The sequence below is a fragment of the Furipterus horrens genome, unplaced genomic scaffold (assembly GCF_987537825.1).
Source record: "Furipterus horrens unplaced genomic scaffold, mFurHor1.1.pri manual_scaffold_7, whole genome shotgun sequence".
NCBI lineage: Eukaryota > Metazoa > Chordata > Mammalia > Chiroptera > Furipteridae > Furipterus > Furipterus horrens.
In genome coordinates, this window is record NW_028327177.1 from 71005282 (window position 1) to 71032221 (window position 26940).

General features: G+C 36.7%; 1 protein-coding gene across 1 annotated transcript in view; it reads left to right on the forward strand.

The window, feature by feature from the left end:
• The first annotated feature begins 9810 nt into the window (after window positions 1-9810).
• CNBD1 (cyclic nucleotide binding domain containing 1) overlaps window positions 9811-26940 on the forward strand; it is a 396422-nt gene continuing 379292 nt past the window's right edge. The window contains 2 exon segments of the mRNA XM_090284915.1: window positions 9811-9924; window positions 13104-13157. Coding sequence (XP_090141041.1) covers window positions 9811-9924; window positions 13104-13157 — 168 coding nt within the window.

A 26940-nucleotide genomic window follows, 5' to 3' on the forward strand; every position in this document is an offset into this window, starting at 1 on the left:
TGAAGGCTTTAGTAAAGGAACTAGTATAAATAACCCATGGACATGTACAACGAGGTGGAGATTGATTGTGGGAGAAGGGGTGGGCTGGGCTGATAGGAGCAATGAAGGAAGAAGTGGGACAACTGTAATAGAAAAAGAATAAATAAATCAAAAATTTAAAAAAAGAGTTAAATGACTAAACTCATTTAAAAAATTCTAGTTGATCTAACCTGCTATTTAAAACATTCTATTTCTGTCATGTTGCATGAGAGGCAGGAATTAGGCAAAAAATATTATATCCTACTTTAAGAAGTTTTTGTGGAAGAGAGGAGCAGGTTTGTTTTTTTTTAATTGTATTTTCACAATAATTAATTATAAATTCAGGTAGTTGTTCTCAAAAGTTACATTTGAAGAAAAGAAGCCTGCTTTAAATAAGTGAGCATTTCTATAGGAGTAAATTTCTTATTGAAAGTATTTGAAATCACTATAAAATCCTGGTTTTTACCAATGTATGTGGTGGCCTACCACACAAGCTACACATTTTAAGGCAACTTGGGTCTGGAAAATAGAACTCAACCAGCCCTCACTTCACTCCATCTCACTGAATTCATCTCTAAAAGCTGGGAAGAGTTTGAGTTGTTTATCATGTTTCACTTATGCATATGGTACTGTTTGTACACAGAAGTTTGTACATATGGTAAAGTACCTATGGATGTTATGAGGCCCTTTTTCCCAATCCAAATTACCCTGTCCAGAACATGCTGTAATGCTTTTTTCACTCTGAAGTTTGCTTTCAGTCCCCTCCCAGCAGTCCACTCTACAGATCTTTTCTTCTGTTAATTTGTAAGTGCTGTAAGCTGTGTGCATAAGGTTGATTTTTATTGTTCCTGATTCACAGTTTAATGATCCATAAATGTAGTGATGCCTAATTTTATCGAAAGTTTAAGAACTATTTTTTAAAACGATTTTATGTGTTTATTTTTAGAGAAAGGAGAAAGGAGGGAGAAAGAGAGGGAGAGAAACAGCAATGTGTAGTTATCTCTCACACAGCCCCAACTGGGGACCTGGCCTGCAACACAGGCATGTGCCCTGATTGGGGATTGAGCTGGCGACCCTTTGGTTCACAGGCTGTGTTCAATCCACTGAGTCACACCAGCCAGGGCTAACAGCTATTTTAAGACTTAAGTAACAAAAAAGCTATAAAAATACTGCAGCACAGATTATAAATTTACATCCATAAGGCCTGTATGTACACATATATGCGCACACATCAACATATGCACCAACACACCTAAGAACAGCAGCCCTTCCCAAATTTTAACCCAACTGTACAGAGAATGAATAAACATACCAATATAAACACAAAAATAGTCATCATACTAAAAGATTTCATTTAAAAAAGCATCTTAACTTCCTTAATGATTTCAGGTATTCTTTGAAAGTAAGTAATAACTATGTTTCTATCATTATTTTCCACACAGTGGCAGCCTAAAAAGTCAAGAAATATGTACACAAATTTTCCTGAGAACTGGTATCTTGGAGAAATTCTGAGGTGCATTTTGAATGTCTCATTTATTTATTTTTATAGTGCACTTACTTTGTATGAGGAAAGATGACATATTCTGTGTTCACTCTAAAGATTCAGTCAATTTTCTTCTCTTTCATCTTATATATCCCTTTACATTTCTTCTTCCTTTTTAGCTTCTCCTAAGTAAATTGTTGTTTTCTATATTTAAAAACTTATGTACTAGAACATGTGATGGACTGAATTGTGTCCCCCAAAATTCATATGATGATGCTCTTACCCCTAATGTGAGTGCAGTTGGAGACATGGCATTTAGGAGCATAAGTGTGACTGGGAGATCCAAGAAGGCAGAGGAGTAAGTGGAAGCTACACTAACCTCCTCCCAGGACTGATATGGAATTACAGCTAAATTGTGGAGAAATTATTCCAAATAACCAACTGAACACTAACTGGTGAGAAGCCTCATAAGCTAAGACAGACAGAAGAAACCACTTGACCACAACAGGCTGGTAGGGAGTGTGGAAGAAGCATGAGAGGGCTGGGTGGGTTCCCATGCATGGCAGCTGAAGTCTGGAGGGATATATCAGTGGCCGAGGGATTTCCACTGAGGAGTGTGGTGTCTAAACCCCAAGATGGGCTCCCCAGCCAACAGCACCAGAGTGGAAAGAAATGCTGAAAATATCCAGCTGTGAAAAGAAGCAAGGTGTCTGTCTGCCAGGGAGAGATGGCTGGAGACTCAGAGAGCCTCTTAAAAGGTAAACACACACAATTTTATCTGCAGCCAATTACCCTGGGCTCTGGCAGAGGGAAGGGAGAGTGGACTAGAAACACCTGAGGAGAGTCTAGGGCTGGTGGCTCTGGGGAGATAATCAAAAAAACAGCTGCCAGATCCCTATGCTGAGTCAACCCCATATTGCAGAAACCATCTTTCTCAGGCAGAGCACTCCCCTCCAAATGGCATCACCCTGAGGAGAAGAAATAACCCCACCTGCAGGAGTTATTCTGTGCCACTATGTGGTTCTTAAATCATACAATTGATTACAGCATGATTAGATTAACAAACTGATCAGTTTAACATTTAAGGTGGAAAATACAAAGAAACAACCAGGATGGGAAGACAAAGAATCAGACCCCAAATTAAAAAACAAGAGACTTCTCCAGAAGAACTAGAAGAAATGGAGGCAAGCAATGTATCAGATAGGGAGTTTAGAGCAATGATTATAAGGATATTCAACAGCATAAAAAAAACCATAAAAACCATAAAAATGGACCAGACAGAAATAAAGAATGCAATATCTGAAATAAATAATATACTGGAAGGAATAAAGAGTAGGTTAGAAGCAGAGGATCAAATCAGTGTTTTAGAAGACAAGGGAGGAAAAAACACACCCAGCCAGAGCAGCAAAGAGAAAAAAGAATTTTAAAAAATGAGGAGAGCTTACGAAATGTTTAAGACAACATTTTCATCATGGGGGTACCAGAAGGAGAAGAGAGCAAGCAAGGGATCAAGAAGCTACCTGAAGAAATAATGACCAAAATTTTCTATAATCTGGTGAAGGAAAAAGTCACACAAGACCAGGAAGCTCAAAGATTTCCAAACAAGTTGGACCCAAAGAGGCCTACACTGAAATACATCATATTTAAATTGTCAAGGCTTAAGGACAAGGAGATAATCTTAAAAGCTGTAATGGAGCACCAATTAGACTGGCATCTGATTACTCAACAGAAACATTTCAGGTCAGAAGAGAGTGGTATGAAATATTCAAGGTGTTGAAAAGCAAGCACATACAACCAGGGCTACTTTACCCAGGAAGAATGTCATTTAAAATCAAAGGAGAAATAAAGAGCTTCCCAGACCAAAAAAAAAAAGCTAAGGAGTTTGTTAACACCAAACCAGTACTGCAACAAAGGTTAAAGGGCTTGCTTTAAGAAGAAGAAGAAAAAGAGAAAAGAAACAACAGAGGAAAACAATCTAACAATTAAATGGCACTAAATATGTATCTATCAATAATCACCTTAAATGTAAATGGCTTCCATGCTCCAACCAAAAGACATAGGGTAGCTGAATGGATGAGTAAACAAGACCCATATATATGCTGCCTCCAAAAGACCCATCTCAGATCAAAAGATACACACAGACTAAAACTAAAGTGTAGTAAAAAGCTATTTCATGTAAATGGAAATTAAAAAAAAAAAAAGAGCTGGGCTAGCAAAACTAATATCTGACAAAATAGATTTTAAAACCAAGGCTATAGTAAGAGACAAGATAGACACTACATAAAGATAAAGGGAACAATTCAACAAAGGATATAATCCTAGTAAACATTTACACACCCAAGATAGGAGCACCTAAATATGTAAAGCAAATTGTGATGGTCATGAAGGAGAGATTTATAGAAATGTAGACAGGTCAGGCATTTTAACACACCACTGATTTCAATGGATAGATCTTCCAGGCAGAAAATCAACAAGGAGACAGCAGCCTTAAACAACATACTAGGTAAAATAGATTTAATTGATATCTTCAGAGCATTTCACCCCAAAGCAGCAGAGTAGACATACTTTTCAAGAGCACATGAAATATTTGCTAGGATAGACCACAATGTTAGGACACAAAACAAGTCTCAATACATTTAAGAAGATTGAAATTATATGAAGCATCTTATCTGACCTCAATGTTCTGAAACTAGAACTCAATCACAAGAAGAGCACTGAAAAACTCACAAAGATATGGAAGCTGAATAACATGTTTTTAAATAATGAATGGGTCAACAATGAGATCAAGGAAGAAATCAAAAGATATCTTTAAACAATTTAAAATGAAGACACAACAATCTCAAATCTGTATGATACTGGGAAAGAAATCCTAAGAGGGAATTTCAGAACATTACAGGCCTATATCAAAAGCCAGAAAAAGCAAGGAGTCACCTGCAAGATGGCAGAAGAGTGAGGGGATGCTGTGCTTGCTTGCTTCCAAGACCTGTCTGTAGTTCGGACTAATTGCAGACAGATCATCTCAGTTAACATTTGGTTACTGACAGGAGTTGAGCCTTGGCACTGCTGGATCAGAGAAGACCATCTGGGAGCGACCTGTTTGATGAGGATAGTGGAGGAGAAAGGGATGAAACAGGATTTCTGACTGGTTTGACTCCCTGAGCTGCAGCTGGCAGTACACAAAGATTTTTTAGTGACCCCAGGTTTCCCAGAGAGGAATCGGGAGGAGAGCGGGGCTCTGCCCGCTGGCAGAGCCAGAAGTGGGCCAGGTGGCATCTGGCTCTGAGAGGCAAGAAATAGCATACTGCTGTGTGTGTTTGAATGTGTTTTTCCTTTTTCTTTTTCTCTTTTGTTTTTTGCAGAGAAGGGAGAAGAGACGAGGGGTGGGATGAGATTCTTGAGGAGCGCAGAAGCACACTTGCCCACTCCCCAAGCCTCCCCTGGGTCACACAATCATGCAAATGGAAGAGTCCCAGTCCATGTGCCCAGGTGCGCAACCAACTCGCTGGCCTCTGTGCCCAGGTGACCCTTGGGCCCGCCCAAACAGGCACAAATTTAATGCGCCGGTGGCCAGGCACAGATGCCCACCTCTGCCACGCACAGGTGCCCATGGCCCCACCCCAACAGGCACAAAACCAACTTGCTGGCTGCTGCACATGGGCACAAGACCAGCATGCTGGCCTCCGTGCACAGGCGCCACCCAGACCCATCCCAATAGGCATGAAACCAACACGCTGGCCACTCCAATAGGCCCACAACAAACCCGCCCACCGGTGCGTAGAGGCCTCCCCCTTCTCCAGAGCAGGAGAGCAACCAGTCTGCCTTGGACCAACCTGCCCCAGGGTGCAACAGGTCAACCCACCCCTGGCCTGCACAAGGGAATGCACTCATCTCTGGCTGAGGCCAAAGGACAGTGAAATGAATTAGAGGCACTTTGTAATAAGTTTTGGGTGCTGGCTCTTGAGTAAGAGCTGGGAGAGCAGCGGACTAGGTCCCAGTACAAAAGCATCCCAAGTGCTACAAGAGAAATCACTTAAGCAGACTGCTTACCTCCAAGTGGCATCAACTGGAGGCAGCAGCTCAACAACTGTATACAAGAAGGTCACACCATTAAGGCAGAAAATAAAAGCAGATCAACCTAAGAAGCAGAAACAAGACCAGGGCCCAAAATGGGGAGGCATAATAACACCCCACCATACAGAAACAACAACCCACCAAAAGGAAAGGAGAAATTCCCAGAAAAAGGGATAGATGATATAGAAGCAAGCAAGCTATCTGACATAGAATTCAAAACAATAGTAATGAGAATGCTCAATGAACTTGAAAAACTCAAAGAAAACTACAACAAAGTCCAGGGGAACTATAAAAAACTCCAGCGAAACTACAAAGAACTACAGGGAAGCTACAAGGAACTTACTGAGAACTACACCAGCATGAAAAAAGGACATAGAAACTTCAATAAGAACCAGGAAGAAATGAAGAATACAATTACTGAACTGAAGAACACAATAGAATCTATCAAAAGCAGGCTAAATGAATCAAAGGATCAGATCAGTGAGTCAGAGGAAAATGAAGAAAAAAATTCTCAACCAACGCAACAAAATGAAAAAAGACTGAAAAAGAGTGAAGAGGGTTTAAGAGAATGCAGGACAACATGAGAATAAACAACATTAGAATGATAGGGAAGCAAGAAGGAGAAGAAGAGGAGCAAGGGACAGAAAACCTGATTGAAAAAGTAATGACAGAAAATTTTCCAAACTTGATGAGGGAAAAAGTCATGCAAGTCCAGGAAGCACAAAGGGTCCCAATGAAGATGAGCCCAAAAAAGGCCTACACCAAGGCACGTCATAATTAAATTGGCAACATTCAAAGAGAAAGAGAGAATCCTAAAACAGCAAGAGAAAAACAGTAAATAACATACAAGGGAACTCTGATAAGACTATCAACTGATTTCTCATCAGAAACACTACAAGCTAGAGAGAATGGCAAAAAAATATTTCCAACAATGAAAAACAAAGGCCTACAACCAAGAATACTCTACTTAGCAAGGCTCTCCTTCAAAATGGAAGGTGATATAAGGAGTTTCTCAGACAAAAAAAGACTAAAGAATACATCTCCACCAAACCAGCATTGCAAGAGATGCTAAAGGGAATGCTGTAAGAAAAAGAAGAAAAAGAGAGAGGGAGAGAAACACAGGTACAAAGGGAAATGAATAAATGCACGTCAATAATAACCTTAAATGTAAATGGACTAAATAGTCCAATCAGAAGACATAGAGTAGTGGAATGGATATGAAAACATGACACACATATATGCTGTCTACAAGAGACACCTCAAAATGACAGATTTACAAAGACTGAAAGTAGGGGACAGAAAAAAGTATTCCAAGCAAATGGACATGAAAAAAAGGTGAGGAAGCAGTACTTATATCAGACAAAACCCATTTCACAGCAAAGGCCATAAAAGGACAAAGAAAGACATTTTATAATACTTAAGAGAACAATCCATCAAGAAGATATAACCCTAGTAAACATATATGCACCCAACATAGGTGCACTGAGATATATAAGGGAAATATTGGAAGACTACAAAGAATATATTAAAGCAACACACTCATAGTGGGGGACTTTAACACCCCATTTTCAACAATGGACAGATCTTTGAAGGAAAGAAACACCAAGGATATACAGGCATTGAACAACACTTTAGATCAAATGGACTTAATTAATATATATATAGGACTTTTCACCCCAAAGAAGCAAAATATACATTCTTTTTAAATCCACATGGAACATTTTCAAAGATAGACCACATAATAGGACACAAAACTAGCCTCGGCAAATTCAAAAAAATTAAAATTATTTCAAGGATCTTTTCAGACCACAATGCCTTGAAACTAAAAATTAACCTCAGAGAAAAAAAAACAAAGACATCCAAACTCATGGAGAATGAATAACATGCTATTAAATAATGAATGGGTTAACAAAGACATCAAAGAAGAAATCAAGAAATTTCTGGAAGCTAATGATAATGAACACATAAAGCCCAAAACCTATGGAACACAGCGAAAGCAGTCCTAAGAGAGAAATTCATAGCATTACAGGCATATCTGAAAAGGATAGAAGAATCTCAAATAAAAAAATCTAACTCTAAAGCTACAAGAACTAGAACAACAATAACAAACAAAGCCTAGAGCAAGAAGAAGGAAAAAAATCATCGAGATCAGAGCAGAATTAAATGACATAGAGACCAAACAAACAATTCAAAAGATCAATGAAAATAAGGAATGGCTCTTTGAGAAAATAAACAAAATCAACAATCCTCTAGCCAGACTCATCAAGAAAAAAAGAGAGAAGACCCAAATAAGCAAAATCAGAAACAAAAAGGAGAAATCATGACTGATACCACAGAAATACAAAGGATTGCAAGAAATTACTACAAACAGCTGCATGGCAAGAAACTTGACAACCTAGAAGAAATGGACAAATTTCTAGAAACATAACCTTCCAAAACGGAACCAAGAAAAGGTAGAAAGTCTCAACAGACCAATAACAAAGAAGGAAATTGAAACAGTAATCAAAAATCTCCTGGCACACAAAAGTCCTGGACCAGATGGCTTCACAGGCAAATTTTACAAAACATTTAGGGAAGAACTAACTCCTACCCTCCTCAAACTATTCCAAAAAATTCAAGAAGAGGGAAAAATCCCAAACTCTTTCTATGAAGCCAGTATTACCCTAATCCCAAAACCAGGTCAAGACACAACAAAGAAAGAAAACTACAGGCCAATATCACTGAAGAACATAGATGCTAAAATCCTCAACAAAATATTGGCAAACCAGATCCAGCAACATATTAGAAAGATTATACACCATGATCAAGTGGGATTCATTCCAGGGATGCAAGGATGGTCTAATATTCGCAAATCAATAAATATAATACATCACCTAAACAAAATGAAACACAAAAATCACATGATCATATCAATAGATGCAGAAAAAGCATTTGATGAAGTACAACACCAATTTATGATGAAAAACATAGAGGGAGCATACGTTAACATAATTAAGGCTATATATGAGAAACCTGAAGCCAAAATTATACTCAATGGACAAAAACTGAAGGCATTCCCCCTGAAATCAGGAACAAGACAAGGATGTCCACTCTCACCACTCTCATTCAACATAGTGTTGGAAGTCCTAGCCAAGCAATCAGACAGAAAAAAAAAAAAATAAAAGGCATCCAAATTGGGAAAGAAGAAGTAAAACTATCATTATATGCAGATGACATGATAGTATACATAGAAAACCCTACTCGATATAATAAGTGAATTTGGAAAAATAGTAGAATACAAAATAAATATACAGAAATCTAAGGCATTTCTGTACACCAACAATAAGATATCAGAGACAGAGACAAAAAGAATACCATTTACTATAGCAACAAGGAAAATAAAGTACCTAGGAATAAACTTAACCAAAGAGATAAAAGTCCTGTGCTCTGAAAATTACATAACAGTAAAGAAAGAAATTAAGGAAGATACAAATAAATGGAACAAAATACTATGTTCTTGGGTGGGAAGAATCAATATCATCAAAATGGCCATACTACTCGAAGCAATTTACAGATTCAATGCAATCCCTGTTAAAATACCAATGACATATTTCACAGACCTAGAACAAATACTCCAAAAATTCATATGGAACCAAAAAAGACCCCAAATAACAAAAGCAATCTTAAGACAGAAGAACACAGCAGGAAGAATCACAATACCAGACATTAAACAATACTACAAAGCCACTGTGATCAAGTCAGTCTGGTAGTGGCATAAGAACAGACATATAGATTAATGGAACAGAATAGAGAGTCCAGAAATAAATCCAGGAATATACAGTCAACTAATATTTGATAAAGGAAGAAGGAACAGAAAATAGAGTGAGAACAGCCTCTTTAACAAATGGTGCTGGGAGAACTGAGCAGGGACGTGCCAAAAATTGAAACTAGACCACCAACTTACACCACACACGAGAATAAACTGAAGATGGATCAAAGTCTTAAATGTAAGTCGTGACACCATAAAAGTCCTAGAGGAAAACATAGGAAGAAAAATATCAGATATCCCATGTAACAATATTTTCATGGGTACATCTTTTAAGGCAAGAGAAATAAAGGAAAAAATAAACAAATGGGACTACATCAAACTAAAGAGTTTCTGCTCAGCAAAAGAAAACATCAACAAGATGAAAAGGAAACCAACCATATGGGAAAACATATTTGCCAATGATATCTCAGACAGGAGGCTGCTATTTTAGATGGTTGGCTGGAAGACTTCTCTGAAAGTAACATTTGAATTTAGACCTGAGAGAAGTGAGAGAGTGGCTTTCTTCACATGGAAGAACAGCAAGTGCCGACAGCAGTGTGCTTTGGTATGTGTGAAGATGTGAAGGAAGACCAGGGTGACTGCAATAGAGTGAGCAAAAGGAGAGAGGTAGAAGATATGTTTGGAGGAGAGGAGTCAGATAAAGCAGTAAATTGTAGAGCTGATAAGAGCTTTGAACTTGAAGTTAAAAAGTCTTACAATGGTTGAATAGATTATTCAAGATCTGGCCTCACTGGTGAGGGAGACATTTAGGGTACACAATTGAAGGAGTCATTCACTTTTTGGTCCTCATGCTAGACTTGGCCCTGCTGACTGTCTCTTATTCACTGCCACATCTTGCCCCTGGGCTCACTCTACTGTGGCTGCACTGGCCATCTGTTGCCCCACTCCTGCTTTAGTGCCATGCACCTGCTACTGCAGCAGAGCTCTGGAATACACTTCACCTAGACAGTGGAATGGCCTAATTATTTACTTCATTTAACTCTCTGCTCAAATGCCACTTTCTCTGAAAAGTATTTTTGATTATTCTATTTGATATAGTAGCCTCCATTATTTTTTATCCCATTACCCTGTTTAATTTTTTGCTCCTAGTTCTTATTGTTGCTGACATTATGTTATTGTTCATATGTTTTCTATTTTATTCTAGGATGGAAGAATCTTTGTCTTCAATATGATTTTATTATCAAGGCCTAGAAAGGTGTCTGGTATATAGAAAGTGCTCAATAAATATTTGTTAAATAAAAGAAAAGATATGACAAACTGACTTCCATGAATCACAGAAGAAACATTTATCAGGACTTTTTTATGAGCGAGGAACTCTTTTAAAACTCTAGTTACATTAACTTATTTAATCCTCTCAGTAATTGCAGATGAAAAACTGCAGCACAAAGAAGCCCCATAAGTTGCTAAACTCATATGACTAGTAGTGTTAGAACTAGGTCTGAATCTAGACAATATGGCTCTAGAAGCCAACACTTAACCAATGTGTAGTGTCACATTATATTTTCATTTTTTATCATTATCATAAGGTGTTAAAAATTAGTAAACCCTACAGTATACCATTAATTTTTAAAATTTGACTACTGTTCTAAGCATGGTAACACATTATTTACTTGAATAAACATCATTACTTTGCAAGTTTTATTAGGAGTTTCTGGATAAAATATGGGAGAAGGAAAATTTATTGAACATTTACTAATTGTCTAGGTAACATTTTTAGAGCAGTTAAATGTTGTTTGTATTCTGGTGCACTCATTAGAAATGTATTTTTAACTTGACTATCTCCCCTGCCCCCCACTCAGTAAGCCAAAAATGCAAGAAAAAAAGGGAGTAAGTCATATAAGTAAGCTTAATAGGGTAGTACAGAATGAGAAAGAGGTCAAGAATGAATTTTGTAAATTCCAAAAAATATGAACTTGAAAAAATTATTCTTAGTAAGTAAGAGTGTTGAAATTTAAGAGATGTGCCAGATGGTCTGACAGAAACTCAGTACCATTTCCCCCTATACTTTTTCCTGAACTCTTGGTAATGACATTTTTCCTATCTGTGCCAGAAGCAAGGATTTCCATCCATGAGAACCTCTTGTGCAAGATTTGGAAGGTGCATGTGAACCTTCCCAGTATCCTCCTGAGGCTGCAAGAGCTGAGCTCCCTGGTGGTGATGGCCTGTTAGCCTTCACTTCCTAGTTCCTGAGAACCAGCGGAGGCCTTCCATGACCTGTGCCACCCCAACTCTCCAATTGGTAAGCCTCTAACTTCTTTTAGTACATTTATTTCTGCATGAACTATCTAGATTGAATTCTCTGACTCCTGATTGCTATACAGACATTTTCTTGGATATGTTTAATAATTTGTTTTATTTCACAATATATTGAAAGAATCTTATTAGAAAATGAATGGAAACATCAGAGGTAATTATTGTCTTAAAGTATTTCATTTGGGCCATTAAAATGGGCAATTCAAATCATTTATTCAATAATTTATATTTGATATAATATTTATAACTTGTTTAGTACTCATAGTTTCTGGAATAAAGTTGATGGAGGTTTTGTTGGCAGATTTTCAAGACAAAGAAGCTGAAGAGCTTCTAGATACTCTGTAGGATTATTTGGATACCAATATTCCCTTCTTCAAAGGAAGATACTTGCACATCTCCTGATTCCCTGGTCACTTTCTCCCATGGTATGTTATTATACTAAGTCTAGAACTACAATGACTTGCCTTTGTACAGGGTGTTTAGTTTACAAGCACATTCTATATATCACATCAGGAGATCCCCACACACTGAAGCTCACTTCTTGCATGTTTCCCTAACTCTCTGCATTTTCTCTTATCTTAGCTGTTATGTACTACATTTATATTTCTATTCCTCTTCTGCCACATTTAGATTGCAAACTTTTTGAGAACAGGAATCATGTCCTAACGGTCATTCTTTGGTGATTATCCCAGGGCCAACCTCCTAGAAAGTGTCAGAAGAAATATGTTTAATGGAAGGAAATAAGTGGCAGAGATTCAGCTGATCTGAGATATTTTGGACTCTGAAATCTATGACCTTTTTATGATGTCACTTTGCATCTCATTGAGACTCTAAGATACCCAAAGAATTAGTGAAATAGTTGAAAAACAAACCCCACATATTTCTAGAAAACTACATGGTATAACTAATGAACTGAGAAATGTGGCTTTATCATTGTTTTTAACTTGTTTTAACCCTAATACACATTTTTAGCCATATCTCTTTTAACTCTGAAACATAAATATTCCATGCCATCTAACAACTATTAGGGAAAGGCAGATAACTAACAAAATCAGTTCATATTCTGTGCCTGGAGGACTTGGCAAATGCTTCATTTTAAATGGTATTTCTGAGAAATTCAGGGAAGAAAAAAAAAGCCATGACAGATGGGATGGCTTATCTGAGACAAATTTTAGGCACTCTTTGTGTGGTGAAAAAGAGTTACTCATTCTGGAGCACTATTCTAAAAAGAGATGGACTAGTGATGAGGAGACATATGTGAAAGTTGTGGTGTCTGTCTTCAAGAAGCATACCACCTTGTGGGAGAATCAGGTGTTTAACAGGTAATGTATGGAATCTTTACTAATTTATCTGTCCAACTTTCTTTTAAGGTAAAGATAAATTAACATCAATCTTTTCATTCTTCCTGATTTAGGTCATAATGGATGCCTATAAAAAGTGTGTCCATTCATTTAAATGTTTAATTTGCAGGTACAGTACCTAATAACAGGCACTGAAGTGAGTGAAAATGCAGTTCAAGTGAAGGTAGGCTTGGGTTGAAGAATGGGGTTCCTTCATGAATGTGATGGAATTTCACATTTTATACTAAATTGAATCCATGCTGGTGTGAATGCTAATATTACATATTTTGGCTTGTGTATCCATGGTAAGGAAGTTTTAAAAAAGTATACATATTAATTATTCCAGTCAAAAATTTTTGCCTGGTTTAATCTACTATTTTTTTCCAAATCGGTGACTTAATTTTTGTTTCTTACCAAATAAAGCACACTTTCATCAAGGATTGTTGTGACTGCCTAACAGAAGTAGAAAAAAACCACCTTAAATTAAAAATAAGACCCATCCACTTTATAAAATGAGAATGATTACTACTACTTACTGATTACTTAAATATTTATCAGAAAAAGTTTCCAAATTTAGATGGCTGTGTGTTTAAAGATAAGGGTATGTTTATATTTCTTATAAGGAGATATGGTTAGTCCTATCATCATGGTGGAGCTCTGGGAAAGCTAGGGAAGATACCTCTCTTCCTTTCAGTACATTTAAAAGGTAGTGAGCAATAGTGGTAATCATCCACTGATATTAATGACAAATAATGTATGCCATGGAGAGAAAAGAGTGCTAAGGAGGCCAGGTGGAAGAGTGAAACAGAAGGAAAAGGATGGATATGAACAGGGTAGGGGGGGTCCAAGTGAAAAATGAAAATTGGGGCCACTTCTTCAAAATCCATTAAAAGTACTAAAATATAAAACTGCTTTTTCTTGCATAGTTTCTCTCTGGATCTTTCATAGTGGTTTTTATTTGCTGTGTGGTTTCATTTCACATTTAATCCCCACAAGAATCCCACAAGTTAATTAAAATATTATTATTTCAAGGTTATGGTCTTCTGGTATTTCAAGGTTATGGATGGTGAAACAGAAGGTTTTGATGTTTGCAAAACAAAACTAACTGAGGCTTTGATCCAATGCATAAATCAATGCTATTTGCAATTACTGCTTCCAATAACCATTTGGAAATTCTCACCTATTTTAAGGAAAATTTGCTTTTAGAATATATTTCTTCTATATAATACCACTTACTGCTGTTATATTTTGGAGGATCATGGGTTATTTTATTCAAAGTAAGGAATAGATAGATTCAAAGTACAGATAGAAATGTTCAAAGGATAGATAGGTAGAGCAGGAGTTGCATATGTATCTTTTTAAAATATAAACTTTGATTATTTTACTTTTTTCTGAAGTTCTTAAATATAAGTGAGAATGCCACAAGTTTGTTTCATGAGTGAAATGATTTAGAAGGAGTACACACTTCACAGTTGAAAAACTTCAGTTTATCTAACTGTACACCCCAATAAAGCTTATTTGACTGAGGAGCTGTTTTGAAGTTTATGGACATATTCAGGACAGCATGCCATGTATAAAATCTATTCTAAATTTAGTTATGGGAATCTAGACAATAAGTCTAAAAATACTGACAATTAATTACTTATTTATAGGGTAATAGTAAGATTTCTATATGCATGATTATAAATTTTGAATTCCATTTCCCAATCTATAGGTGGAGAGCCAATTTGTTTTTCGATGACATGGATTGAGGCTGCAGTGATTTATGAAACTTCTTCAATGAATCATATAGCAACATGAGAGGGACATAGCAACAACTGTAATATTTCTGCCCATATGTTTCCCAGTCATAGATCTCTAATGTCAATGGCAACCTAAGCCATTTTAAAAGCTGGGTAAAACCAAAATGATGTAGACAGAATTCTGGAAGTTTTATCCTTACCTTTATTATTTTTCTCATAATAATGGTGATGATGATGATGATGAATAAGTGATAAAATTTAGATGCTAGAGACTATGTTAGGTGTTTTATTATCTCATTTGACTACATAAAAATTTTCAAAATGATGTGTTATTATTCTCCAGTGAAGATAGAAACACTGAGGCTTAGAAAAGTTAAGTAAATTTTCCCAGTTATGAAATGGGAGAGAAAGAATACAGAGTCAGGAAGGTAGGTCTTTGCAACTCATGAGTCATGCTGGCAAATTCTGGTCCTCCCTCTGACTGCTGAAATTTTATATTAGCTGTTCCCTTAGTCCAAAATGTTTCCCACTCAGATTTTCCCATTATGAGTCTGTCTCATTATTGAGAAATGTCTTTCCAGAGAGAGTTCTTTCTTGGCCTACAGTATCCTCTCCTATTGTATCTAATCATCTTGCTTATTCTCCACAGTATACTTTACCAGAGTTTGTGATTATCATAATACTGTTTACTTTTCAAGTAAATGTTTCTTCCCCTTGAATGAAAGCTCCATGAAGACTGGGACTTTTTTTCTTTATTGTATTTCTAGAAGTAAGTATACTTCTTTTTAAAATTTCTTTATAATTATGGTTGAAATGCAATATTCTATTAGTTCCAGGTGTTTAACATAGTTATTCAATGCTTATATGTTAATACTTTACAAAGTAGTCACCACAATAAGTTTAGGAACCATCTGTTAACATACATTGTTATTACAATGTTATTGACTCTATTCTCTATGTTGTAGCTTATGTCCCTGTGACTTTTTGTTTCTTAAAGTTTGTCCTTATAATCCCCTTCCCCTATACAGGCATATTGCTACATAATGAATGCTCAGTAAATATTTATTAAATAAATGACTGAATCCTGACCAAAAAAAATATCTAAAAGAATGGATGGCCCTTAAGACCAAGATGAGTACCCCTACCAAGGGTTCACTCACACATAAGATCAATCACACAAAGTAAAGAGGTGGCTGGACCAAAAGCTGGTGTCTTCAAGCTACCTGACCAACACATTATTTATAGGAAGCAGTCTCTTTGTAGGACTCTCTGACTATGTAAACACGATGTGAGCAGTCTCTGAAGTATCATACCACAGGAAGACATGCTCATTGCATAAGCTTTGTCTTTCCAAAAATTCAGCCTCCATGTTCCTCCTCTAGGTACATTCATGTGCATAGTTGGTCTTCCACTTAGGAGCCTCATGTGCTCATGAAACCTGCTTGAGCCATCACTCATGTGGGATCTTTTAGGAGCACTATTACATTTTAAAAAGAACAGTCAAAACAGGAAAATAATATTATTAATGTTAACAATTAATGAAGCAGAATTTCAGGCTTTACTCATGTCTCTCAAAGTCATTAAAGGAATATAGCTTATATCCCTCACTAATTCTTTCTGTTCCTCTTTTGCATGATCCCACACATGCTTTCCAGAGATAGTTGTTTGTCGTGCCCTCTCCCTCCCTAACACACCCCTGCTCTGTCTCCTACCTACACCACCTCTGTCCTATTTACAGACTTCCTGTCAGTGACCATTAGGGGTCAGCCCAGCAAATCAATACGTTTTATTCTATCACACCTACAAAAGTACAGTTTCCCCAAAGATATTTTTATTTCAGTCCATATTTATAGATAGCTGTTTCATACAGGCAGTCTGTCATCTTTGTATGTGTGTGGGTATGTGTGTCATTCTTTTCCTAAATCCATTAGGAAATGATATTTTCTATGGGAAATAAAATGTTTAACTTCCATATGTAGATAGCTTTGAAATGTGTAAATTATTAAATAGTATTATTTCTATAAAAGGAACTTTGATGTCCCCTCAAGTATCAGCAGTTCTTTATTTGTTACCATAAAGATTTTAAAGTATGTGTCATATTCAGAAACTATCATTGGTACAAGCAAAGAATAATTATACTTCTGTTAGCTGCAATACTAAGTTGTTTCAAAGTTCAAATCCCCAAGTTATAGTCTTTCCCCAAAAGCCAATGTAATAGTTTAAAATATGATTTGCACTCACCATACTTTCTGTTTAAAAATAAAACTCTTTCAAACCCAAGGTGGTTCTATTTTTTTAGAGTATAAGCACACCATTTCTTTGTTTGAATATTTTTAAATAGCCCAAATACTATGTTCTCTCCTACAGGATATTCTGGTGAATAATTTCTCAAATTGTATTGTGCATATATGAGTTACATACTCAAATCACCAGATGAAAAAATAAAATACCCAGGAGGATATTTTTTAATTAACAGAATCTAAAATAATTGGTGAAAGCAGGGAAATTAAGAGCTATGGAAATTATTATGTAGTGGATTGTCTTCAGAATCTTGGCATAATTTCTACACACTAGCCCCATGTTCTTTGATGTTGCAGGAGCTAGAAGCCTGAAAGCTCCATTCCTTAAAAGGAGGATTCAGATTAAAAGGTGCCAGCCAGAAGCACTTGCGTGAGATTTGAGAAGAAAAAGAGAAAAATACCATATTATTGTTTCTCTGTTGGAGGCAGACAAAGCCATAGAATGATGGGCATCAACAGGATGGCTATTCTGCCTCTGGATCTGGGTGTTTTCCTAGGAGTCATCAGTTCAGTTCTGGAAGCAGCTATGAACATCACCAGTAGCTTTCTATGGTTCTAGGGACCTTCTGAAAACTACAACACCTGAGAGTAAATGGCACTATGCTTTCATTCTTCCAACTTGCCAGTAGTTTCAGAAGAATCTAATTACCTGTATTATCTAATTTAATGTATCTAAGTTATTGAATTATTTTCTGCCTAAGATATCTTGAGTTATTTTTGTTTTCCTGATTAAACTTTGGACAATATATGCTATAATTTTCTCAGATGACATATGGCTTGTTAGCAGATTTTATGAGCTTGAAGAAAAATTAATGGAATATGTCCTTAGTCTATGACTTGCTTAAGTCACAGAACTGTGCTGAGCTTGTGCAGTGGTATTATGTGTTTTGCTGCTGGCTCAATTGAAGTCAACTGAAATATAATTGTATTGGCACTGTATTTGTTGAGACTTTTCCTACCAAATAAGCAGAAAAAGATAGAAAATGTCATGGCCTTTGACCTCCAGATGCATCTAGGAGGGGAAGTAATAGCAGTATACATAAACAATACTGACCAAGACAAGACAAAACATCCCATGTCAGAGAAAGGATGCTTCATCTTCCTTTTCACTTCTGTTTCATCTCATTCCATTTATCTACTAATAAATGATACAGGTGGCCATCTCTAAGGGAAGCTTATAGTGGAGTAGCAGGTTTTCTAAAGGCAAAAAGGAGCCAACCATAGCACAAGTATCAGGGGAGGAAAAGGGGCTCAGAAAGGTCAGAGGAAGAAATACAGGGGCATTTCCTCATTGCTAATCTTGCTTGGAGAAAAAGCCACATGTGGGCCTTGAAACTGTTACCCCTGAAGTCTAAAAAATCCAAAGAATGCAAAATATCAGAAATGGCATTAAAATGGGACTCTGGAAGCTTAAATTTTGATCTGATTTCTGCTATTAAATCTGACTTTTTATCACTTCACCTATCAACCTTCAACTCATTGCCAGTAAAATGATCACTTGGACTTCAGTATCCCTAGATTCTATCTCAGCTCTAACAATGAGGCATCAAAAAATAAATCCAGGGTGTGTGAAGTCTTCCTGCCACTACTTCCAATATTCTTTAGACAGTTCTACAATATCCTTGGGCACCTAGCATTGTTCCATTCTTCTCTCTGTCAACATTTAAAAAACCCAAACAGACATGTAAATGTTCAGAATCAGATATTCAATATTGCAAAAATCATGCCCATTCAAAGTAATAAAAAATTACTTTTGTGCATCTGAGGCAAAATTATTCTGATTCTATTCCATTTGACTCAGTAGTACATTCAATAATAAGATAAAATAAGTAGCACTAATAAGGTGAGTTGCCAGAACTTCTGGTCAAGATGGAGGCATAGGTAAATATACTTCACCACCTTCTACAAGAATAAGAAGAAATATAACTACCTCAAAACTAAAAACAACCAGAACTACCAGAAAATTGAACTGCATGTGTGTCCAACAAAGATATAAAGAAACAATACTCATCCAGACAGATAGAAGAGGTAGAGCCAGGGTGGAGAGGATGTGGTGTGGTGATGGTGGTGGTGGCTACAGCAAGGCAGGGGCTGTGGCTGGCAAGTAGAAAGAGAAGTCACACATTATAAAAGTCAGGAGGGGCACCTGGGGAGTGATCCCAGCCTCAGACCAGGCCACACAGCTCATGGCTTCAGAACCAAAGAAAATAAAGCCTCATTGCTTCTGGCTGTGAAAACCAGTGGGGGTTGGGGTGGCGAAAGAAACAGTCAGTCTCCCAGCAGAGTCTGTTTGTTTAGAGAGACCCAATGGTCCTAGAACACCTGCAAAACCACCCACTCTGGGAACCACAACCAGGGTAACAGCTAGAGGGACGCCAGTTTTATACCAGAAACAGGGAAATTGCCTAGAAAAGAGGCAAGTGCTGAGAAAGCACTATCATACCCCTCCTCCACATATGGTGCCACAACATGGTGAAACAGGTCACCTTGCACTGGCAAATACCTGAAGCTCTGCCTCATACAATATAACAGGTGTGACAGCTCTACCTAAGACACAGGCAAACACAGGATGTGGTCAAGTTGAGGCAGAGACGTATGGCTCAAAAGATGGAGCAGATCAAGTTTCCAGTAGAAGAACTAAGTGATGAGGAGATAGCCAACCTAACATACACAAAGTTCAAAACACTGGTGATAGTGAGGCTCACAGACTTGACAGACAAGATTAAGTATGACAAATGCATAAGGGAAGAAATGAAGGCTAGGCTAAGTGAAATGAAGGAAAATCCACATGAGAACAATGGTAAAGGGAAGAAAGCTGGGGTTCAAATCAATGATTTGAAACATAAGAAAGAAATAAACAATCAGTACAGAATGAAGAAACAAGAATTTAAGAAAACAAGGAGAGGCTTAGGAATCTCTGGGACTTTAAACATGCCAACATCTGAATCATAGGGGTGCCAGAAGGAGAAGAAGAAGAGCAATAAATTGAAAGCTTATGTGAAAAAATAATGAAGGGAAACAAGCTAGACTCAAAGAGATCCACACCAAGATACATCATAATTAAAATGCCAAAGGTTAAAGATAAAGAGAGAATCTTAAAAGCAGCAAGAGAAAAGCAGAGAGTTACCTACAAAGGGGTGTCAATAAGACTATCAGCTGACTTCTTAAAAGAAACTTCGCAGGCAAGAAGGGACTGGCAAGAAGTATTCAAAGTGATGAAAAGCAAGGATCTAGAACCAAGATTACTCTATCCAGCAAAGCTATCATTTAGAATGGAAGGACAGGTATAAAGTGCTAACCAGACAAGGTAGAACTAAAGGAGTTCATTATCACCAAGCCATTATTATAGGAAATGTTAAAGGCATTTATTTACAAAAAAGATCAAAACCATGAACATTAAAATGACAATAAACTCACAACTATCCACAACAGAATCTAAAAAATGAAAACAAAACAAATTAAGCAAACAATCATAGGTATAAGGAGCATTTGGAGGGTTATCAGCTGGGAAGGGGAAGGGGAAGAAGTGGGAGAAGTGCGGAAATGGTGCAGGAATTAAATATGCATGACCCATGAACATGAACTAAGGTGAGTGGGACTGATGGAGGAAAAAAGGTTACTAGGCAGAGGGAAGCAAAGGGAAAAAGATTTGGACAACTGTAACAGCATAATCAATAAAATACACTTAAAATTAAAATGTAGTTTCAAAAATTTAAAAAATTGTGAGTTGCCAAGAATAATTGTGACTGTGTGAATGATTGCTATAATAAAAAATTAAATATTATTATGCTAATGTGTTAATGAAGGTTTTAGGATGAATGACTTTTCATGTAAGTTGACAAGTGTATGTAAAAATGTGTAACACCTTCAACACCAAGAACAAGCCACTACCACCCCCAGTTCTCTGGTGCTTTGGATGTTGCTTGTGTGCTATGCCTCTTAAATCTAGACATAAACAGATAATACTTTGCTAGTGAAGAAGAATCAATACAACATGTATAATATAGTTAGAAACAAACTGGCTCTGGGATTGGAAAAGTTGGATTTTGAAACCCACAGAACTGCACTATTTCTAACTAGCACAATGACCGTGAGGAGTTACTTAATCTCTAAATGTCAGTTCTTTTCTAAAAATTTTTCCCTAAAAGTATACCTAAAAATATCTACTCTATCTCTCATAGAGCTGTTTTTAATGCTGTATTAGGTAGCACATGCAAATTTACAACCATGCTGTCTGAGAAATATTGTCAATAAACTGTAGTTATTAATATAGCAACAAAAATGATATAAAGAATAAATGAGAAAGTTCTGTCATTTTCCTGGACACTGGGATGTTAAACCACCAATGTGTCATCATATTTTAAAAACAGCGGAACAAAAGAAATGTATTCACAATATAGATCATCTCTGTATTCAAGAAAGAAAGTATGTGACATATCTGGATTATGAACAAAGACCATGGAAATGGAATTTGATTGAAACTACAACTGGAACTCTTTCCTTTCTCATTCCTGTCAGTGAATCCACCAATCTGTGGTAAGCTATGAACTGAACATACGAACTATGTGATAGAAAGGAGTGTGTGCATTTGTGTGTGTCTATGAGTCAGTATTTATCCATTTGGCCCCTCCTCTCTCTTTTAACAGTTCTCTACTCTTCTCTGCCCAACCTGGAATCCCTGCAGACTAAATTCCAACCACCACATCATCCAATCTCCTTTGCTCTATAGCTTTTATTTGGTTCAGTCAGTGGTCTCCCATTGGGATGACATGGAAGAATGGAAGAAGAGTGAGGTTGGAGGACTAATTTCCTCCCAACCCCATTTTCTTTCTGTAGAAACTGTTTCTATAGCCCTCTTCCTTTACCTCTAGGACACTACTTCAATTATCACAGGCTCAATACTATGATAACACTGGGGAACACAATTTTCATTGACTTAGATCTGACACTTGTTTTTGACTAACTTTTGGCATATGAATCCAAAAATGACCCATTTTTCTCTATCACGTCAACTTTTTAAGGTACAGGATAGCCTCCCTTTGTCCCCAAAATCATACAAAATATACATACAAAGGAAAATGAAGAAAAAAATTACCTGAATAGACTGTTTATTTAGAGTTATTTGATTCATATAAAGGCTATATATTGTGACTGTAACTCAAATTGTGTACAAGTAGTAAAGTTCTGCTACCAAACTGACATATTAAGATATTTTATCTTTTCAAATGATAGGCTAGGAAATGCCAAAATGAGATACTTGAAATAGTCTCCTTCAGTTGGCAAAGCTTTAACAAATTGCTTCATGAGATCCAGTTTTATGTGCAGAGGTGGGAATATAATGTTCTTTCTACCAACAAGTGGCTCATGTAGAATGTCTGGATCACCAGGTTTGAGGTCAGATCTTGGAGGCCAATTTGACTCCACCCAATGCTTCTCATGAGCTCTGCTGTCCCACATACACAGAAAACAGGGACTCTTGGTGTATCCGTGTTGCTGACCAAGAAGGAAGCAGACCATTTTAAGGTCAACACAGATGATCCAGTTGTGCTTGTGATATTGCAACAAATCAATGACTCTCTTTATGTCTTCATAGTCTTCTCAAAAACAAACTGAATGGCTAATTGGTACTTCACCAAATAAATTGCCATTGTGGAGGAGGACACACTTCAAGCTCCACTTTGAGCTATTGATAAACAGTCGCCATTCAGTTGTGTTATAAATTGGAATTCCCAATTCCTCCATTAAACTGTGTATGTTATGGCAATACACAAAGCCACCGTAACTTTGAAAGTACTGCAGAAATGCACTTTCTCTTGACTGAAAGTAGGATACCTTCACTCCTTTTTCAAGAAAGTTTTTCTCATGCAGTCTTGATGCTAGGAGTTCTGAAGCCTTTTTGAATAGTCCCAATCTGATGCCAAATCATTCAACTCATGCTGACCAAATTTCTTATGAACTGAGTCATCTTCAATTTCAAAATCTTTATCGTTGCTGTAGCTCAGTTCTTCACCATACTCCTGTTTTTTGAAAGAGGGTAGTTCAATGAAAACTGGCACTGGAATTTCAGCTGAATGAGGCATTGGGCATATAGCTGATGGTAGACTAGGATACTCTGTTTTACATTTTTTTTCTTGATATATCCTGATGCTTTCACTATACAAAAGTAACAGTCACTTGAATGATCTCTGGGCTCTCACCCATAGGTATACCAAATGGCAATTTATCACGTGTTCCCTTCATCCACATCTGTAAACTCTCAACACATGGCTTGCACACCTTGTAAGGGGCCCAAGTCTTATCTTGATCACCAAGTTTTACTTTAAAATATGCCAAATAGGCTTGCCTGACAAATGTGCTGATGTTTGTCCTTTGACTGGGAATGGTGAAACTGCCACAGATATAACAAAACGAATCAGGGTTGTTTAGGCACTTACGCTGAGAAATAACAGAGGCAGACATGATCTGAAGGAAAGAAAAATGTTTGTATGTAAATAAAAAATAAATTCTGCTAACTCCTTGTATACAGACAAGAACTCAGACTACACTTTGGAATATGATTAACTATATAGAGTGACACACAACCTCTCACCAGACTGTTTCATGTCTAACTGAATAGCCTAGACAAGTATGAACCTGTCTCTGGTCTCCAAGGTTGTCCCCCACCACTCCCCACTCAAGGGAGGTTTGCTCTCAACCAATAGGATAGCTCTAGCACTTTCCTTGATCCAGCTCGATCCAGCTCAATCCAGCCTAGAGTGGTTGCATTAAGATAAGCTGTACAGAAAAAAACTTGACATGATAGAAGAAAACTAACTGCAGTTTTGAAATCTGCATGCCTATTTAAGTTCAAAACAACTGAAAAATAGAACTCAACAGGAATTCTGTTAAAATTTGCTCCCCTGTGTAATAGAAATTACCAAGTTCAAATAACATGAATCCCACTTTTGCCTTTTCAGATCTCCAGTAGGATAATGGCTTTCTTATGTTGCTGGCCCCTGAATTTCTTAACCCTGCCTACACACTGGCAAAGAGTCTCTCTGAGGACTATTTATCCTCTCTGAATGTGTTCTCTGTTTCCTGCTAGTATCTTTTCCAATAGATTGTTCATGTTTATATTTGTGCATTTCAGAGACAAGAGAAGAAAAAGATGATGACTGACTTCTCTTGAAACCAATTAAAGTCTGTGGCCTTTTGCAATTTGCCTTATTTACTTCTTAACAATATGTCATATTGTGAAGGAGATCAGTTAGTGAACAGGGAAAAGGAGAGATAGAAAAAAGAAAAAAAGAAAAAAAATTAAATTCTAAATTTAAAAAAACACTATTTTAGTAGCAGATTTGTTATGGTTAAAGTAACAATAAGAGGAGAGTAGATGAAAGCAATACTAGTTCTATTTGCTGTCAGGAGTCCCAAGAAGTAGAAGTATAAATTGCTACACTTTTCTAGAAATTTCCATTAGCAAAGAGCATCTTTATTTTATTTTTTAATATATTATATTATTTTATTGTTGTTCAATTACAGTTGTCCCAATTTTCCCCATATTGTTTTCCCTGCCCCACCCATACACCTGCTCCCATTGTCAATCCCCAACCTGTTGCCTATGTCCATGGGTCCTTTATACTTGTTCCTTGACTGGACCCTTCCCTTTCTTTCCTCCATTATACCCCTTCCCACTCCCCTATGTTCACTGTCAGTTTTTCCCTTATTTACATGTCTCTGGTTCAATTTTTTAAATTTGTTTTTTTGTTCATTAGATACCACTTATAGGTGAGGTCATATGGTATTTGTCTTTTGCTGCCTGCTTATTCTACTTAGCATAATACTCTCCATTTCCATCCATGCTGTCATGAAAGGTAGGAGTTTGTTCTTTTTTTTTATGCTGGGTAGTATTCCATTGTGTAAATGTACCAGTTTTTCGATCCACTTATGCACTGATGGACACTTAAGGTGTTTCCAGCACTTCACTATTGTAAATAACACTGCTATGAACATCAGGGTGCATAGGTTCTTTTGAATTGGTATTTCAGGATTATTTGGGTATAATCCTAGCAATGGAATCACTGGATAAAAAGGCAGTTCCATTTTTAGATTTTTGAGGAAATTCCATACTATTTTCCACAGTGGCTGAACCTGTCTGCATTCTCACCAACAGTGCACTAGGGCTCCCATTTCTCCACATCCTCACCAGCACTTTTTTGTTGATTTGTTTATGATGGCCTTTCTGACAAGTATGAGGTGGTATCTCATTGGGGTTTTAATTTGCATCTACCTGATGGCTAGTGATGTTGAGCATTCATTCTTTCATGTGCCTATGGGTTCTCTGTATGTCCTCCTTGGAGAAGTGTCTGTTCAGGCCCTTCGCCCATTTTTAAATTGGATTGTCTGTCTTCTTGGTGTTGAGTCATATAAGTATTTTATATATTTTGAAGATCAAACCCTTGTCTGATGTATCAATGGGAAATATGTTTCCCCATATGGTTGGTTCCCTTTCCATCTTGCTGATGTTTTTTCTTCCCTGAGCAAAAACTCTTTAATTTGATGCAGTCCCATTTGTTTATTCTTTTCTTTATTTCTCTTGCCCAAGGACATCTATCAGTGAAAATATTGCTATGTGGGGTATCTGAAATTTTACCGCCTATGTTTTTTTCTATGATTTTTATGGTTTCACAGCTAGCGTTTAAGTATTTGATCCATCTTAAGTTTATTCTGGTGTGTGATGTAAGATGGTGCTCTAGTTTAATTTTTTTGCATGTCCCTGCTCAGTTCTACCAACTTTTTGAAGCCATTTAAGAGGCAGTGAACAAATTATAAATACATAACATGCTAAATTGTTTACATTTATAATTTTTTTCAAACTATTTCAATGTCTTCAAAACTATGCATAAACAATGCAGAGAATACCTGTGCTTTAAATTTTATCTAGTTCTATGTGGGGCCTTATATCCAATAACCAGTTCTTCCTTGTTGTTTTCTATGTATTGTTTTTGAAAAAGGCATAAATATATGTGGAAATTGTATGTAATCAAAATAAGAAAACAAGTTTTATGAAGGTACCTTGTTTGAAAAACCATTTCATAATTACAACAGAAGTTGAACCTAAAGCTGCCATATTGCATTTTAAAATCTAATTCTTCCCAGCAGCTTCACTTCCTTTAAAATATCTAACTTACAGGAGTGATGCAAGATGTAATTGAGAAGTAGTTAAAAAAGAGTCTTAATTTAAGGTTTTAAAGAAATGATGTCAAATACTAATTTGATATAGACTATGTTGAACATTTAAAAGATGCTTAAGAAAGTCAAATGTTTCAAACTTCCCCTTGATTTGATAACGTTGAAGTGAAATACTAAATGAAGGAGCTTTCTCATATAAGTTGGTGGAAAGATTTTATTTATTTATTTATTTTTTGATAAAATTTATTTTATTCTTCAGGTTAAAGAATTACTTCTTAAGTACCCACCATACACAGTGTTATAACTTACTAAGTGAAGTTTTATTCTGGAATTCTTTGTTTCCAAGACCACAGGAAGAAATGTTGGTGCTGGCAAAGAAGTGATTTGAATCACTGCTCGGCAACAACAGCATGATGAAATGTGTCTTTTTGTGTTTTGTTTATAGCACATCTTCATTACCTCCACTAGACTGGCCTTTACCTACTCATTTTGGACAATGTGAACTGAAAATAGAAGTGCAACCTAAAACTCATCATCGAGCCCATTATGAAACTGAATGTAGCCGGGGAGCAGTAAAAGCACCTGTTGTGAAGATATGAGATTTTGGGGACGTCTTTTGCAGATACCATGCATCTGTTAATTATGGAGACTGTTCAGTTAGGTACTACTGAGCCTGCAGAGAAAAAATTCAAAACTAGAAAGCCTATATTGAGGTTTTGTGTCCTTGTTGATATAGCAGCATTTTCATATGAGT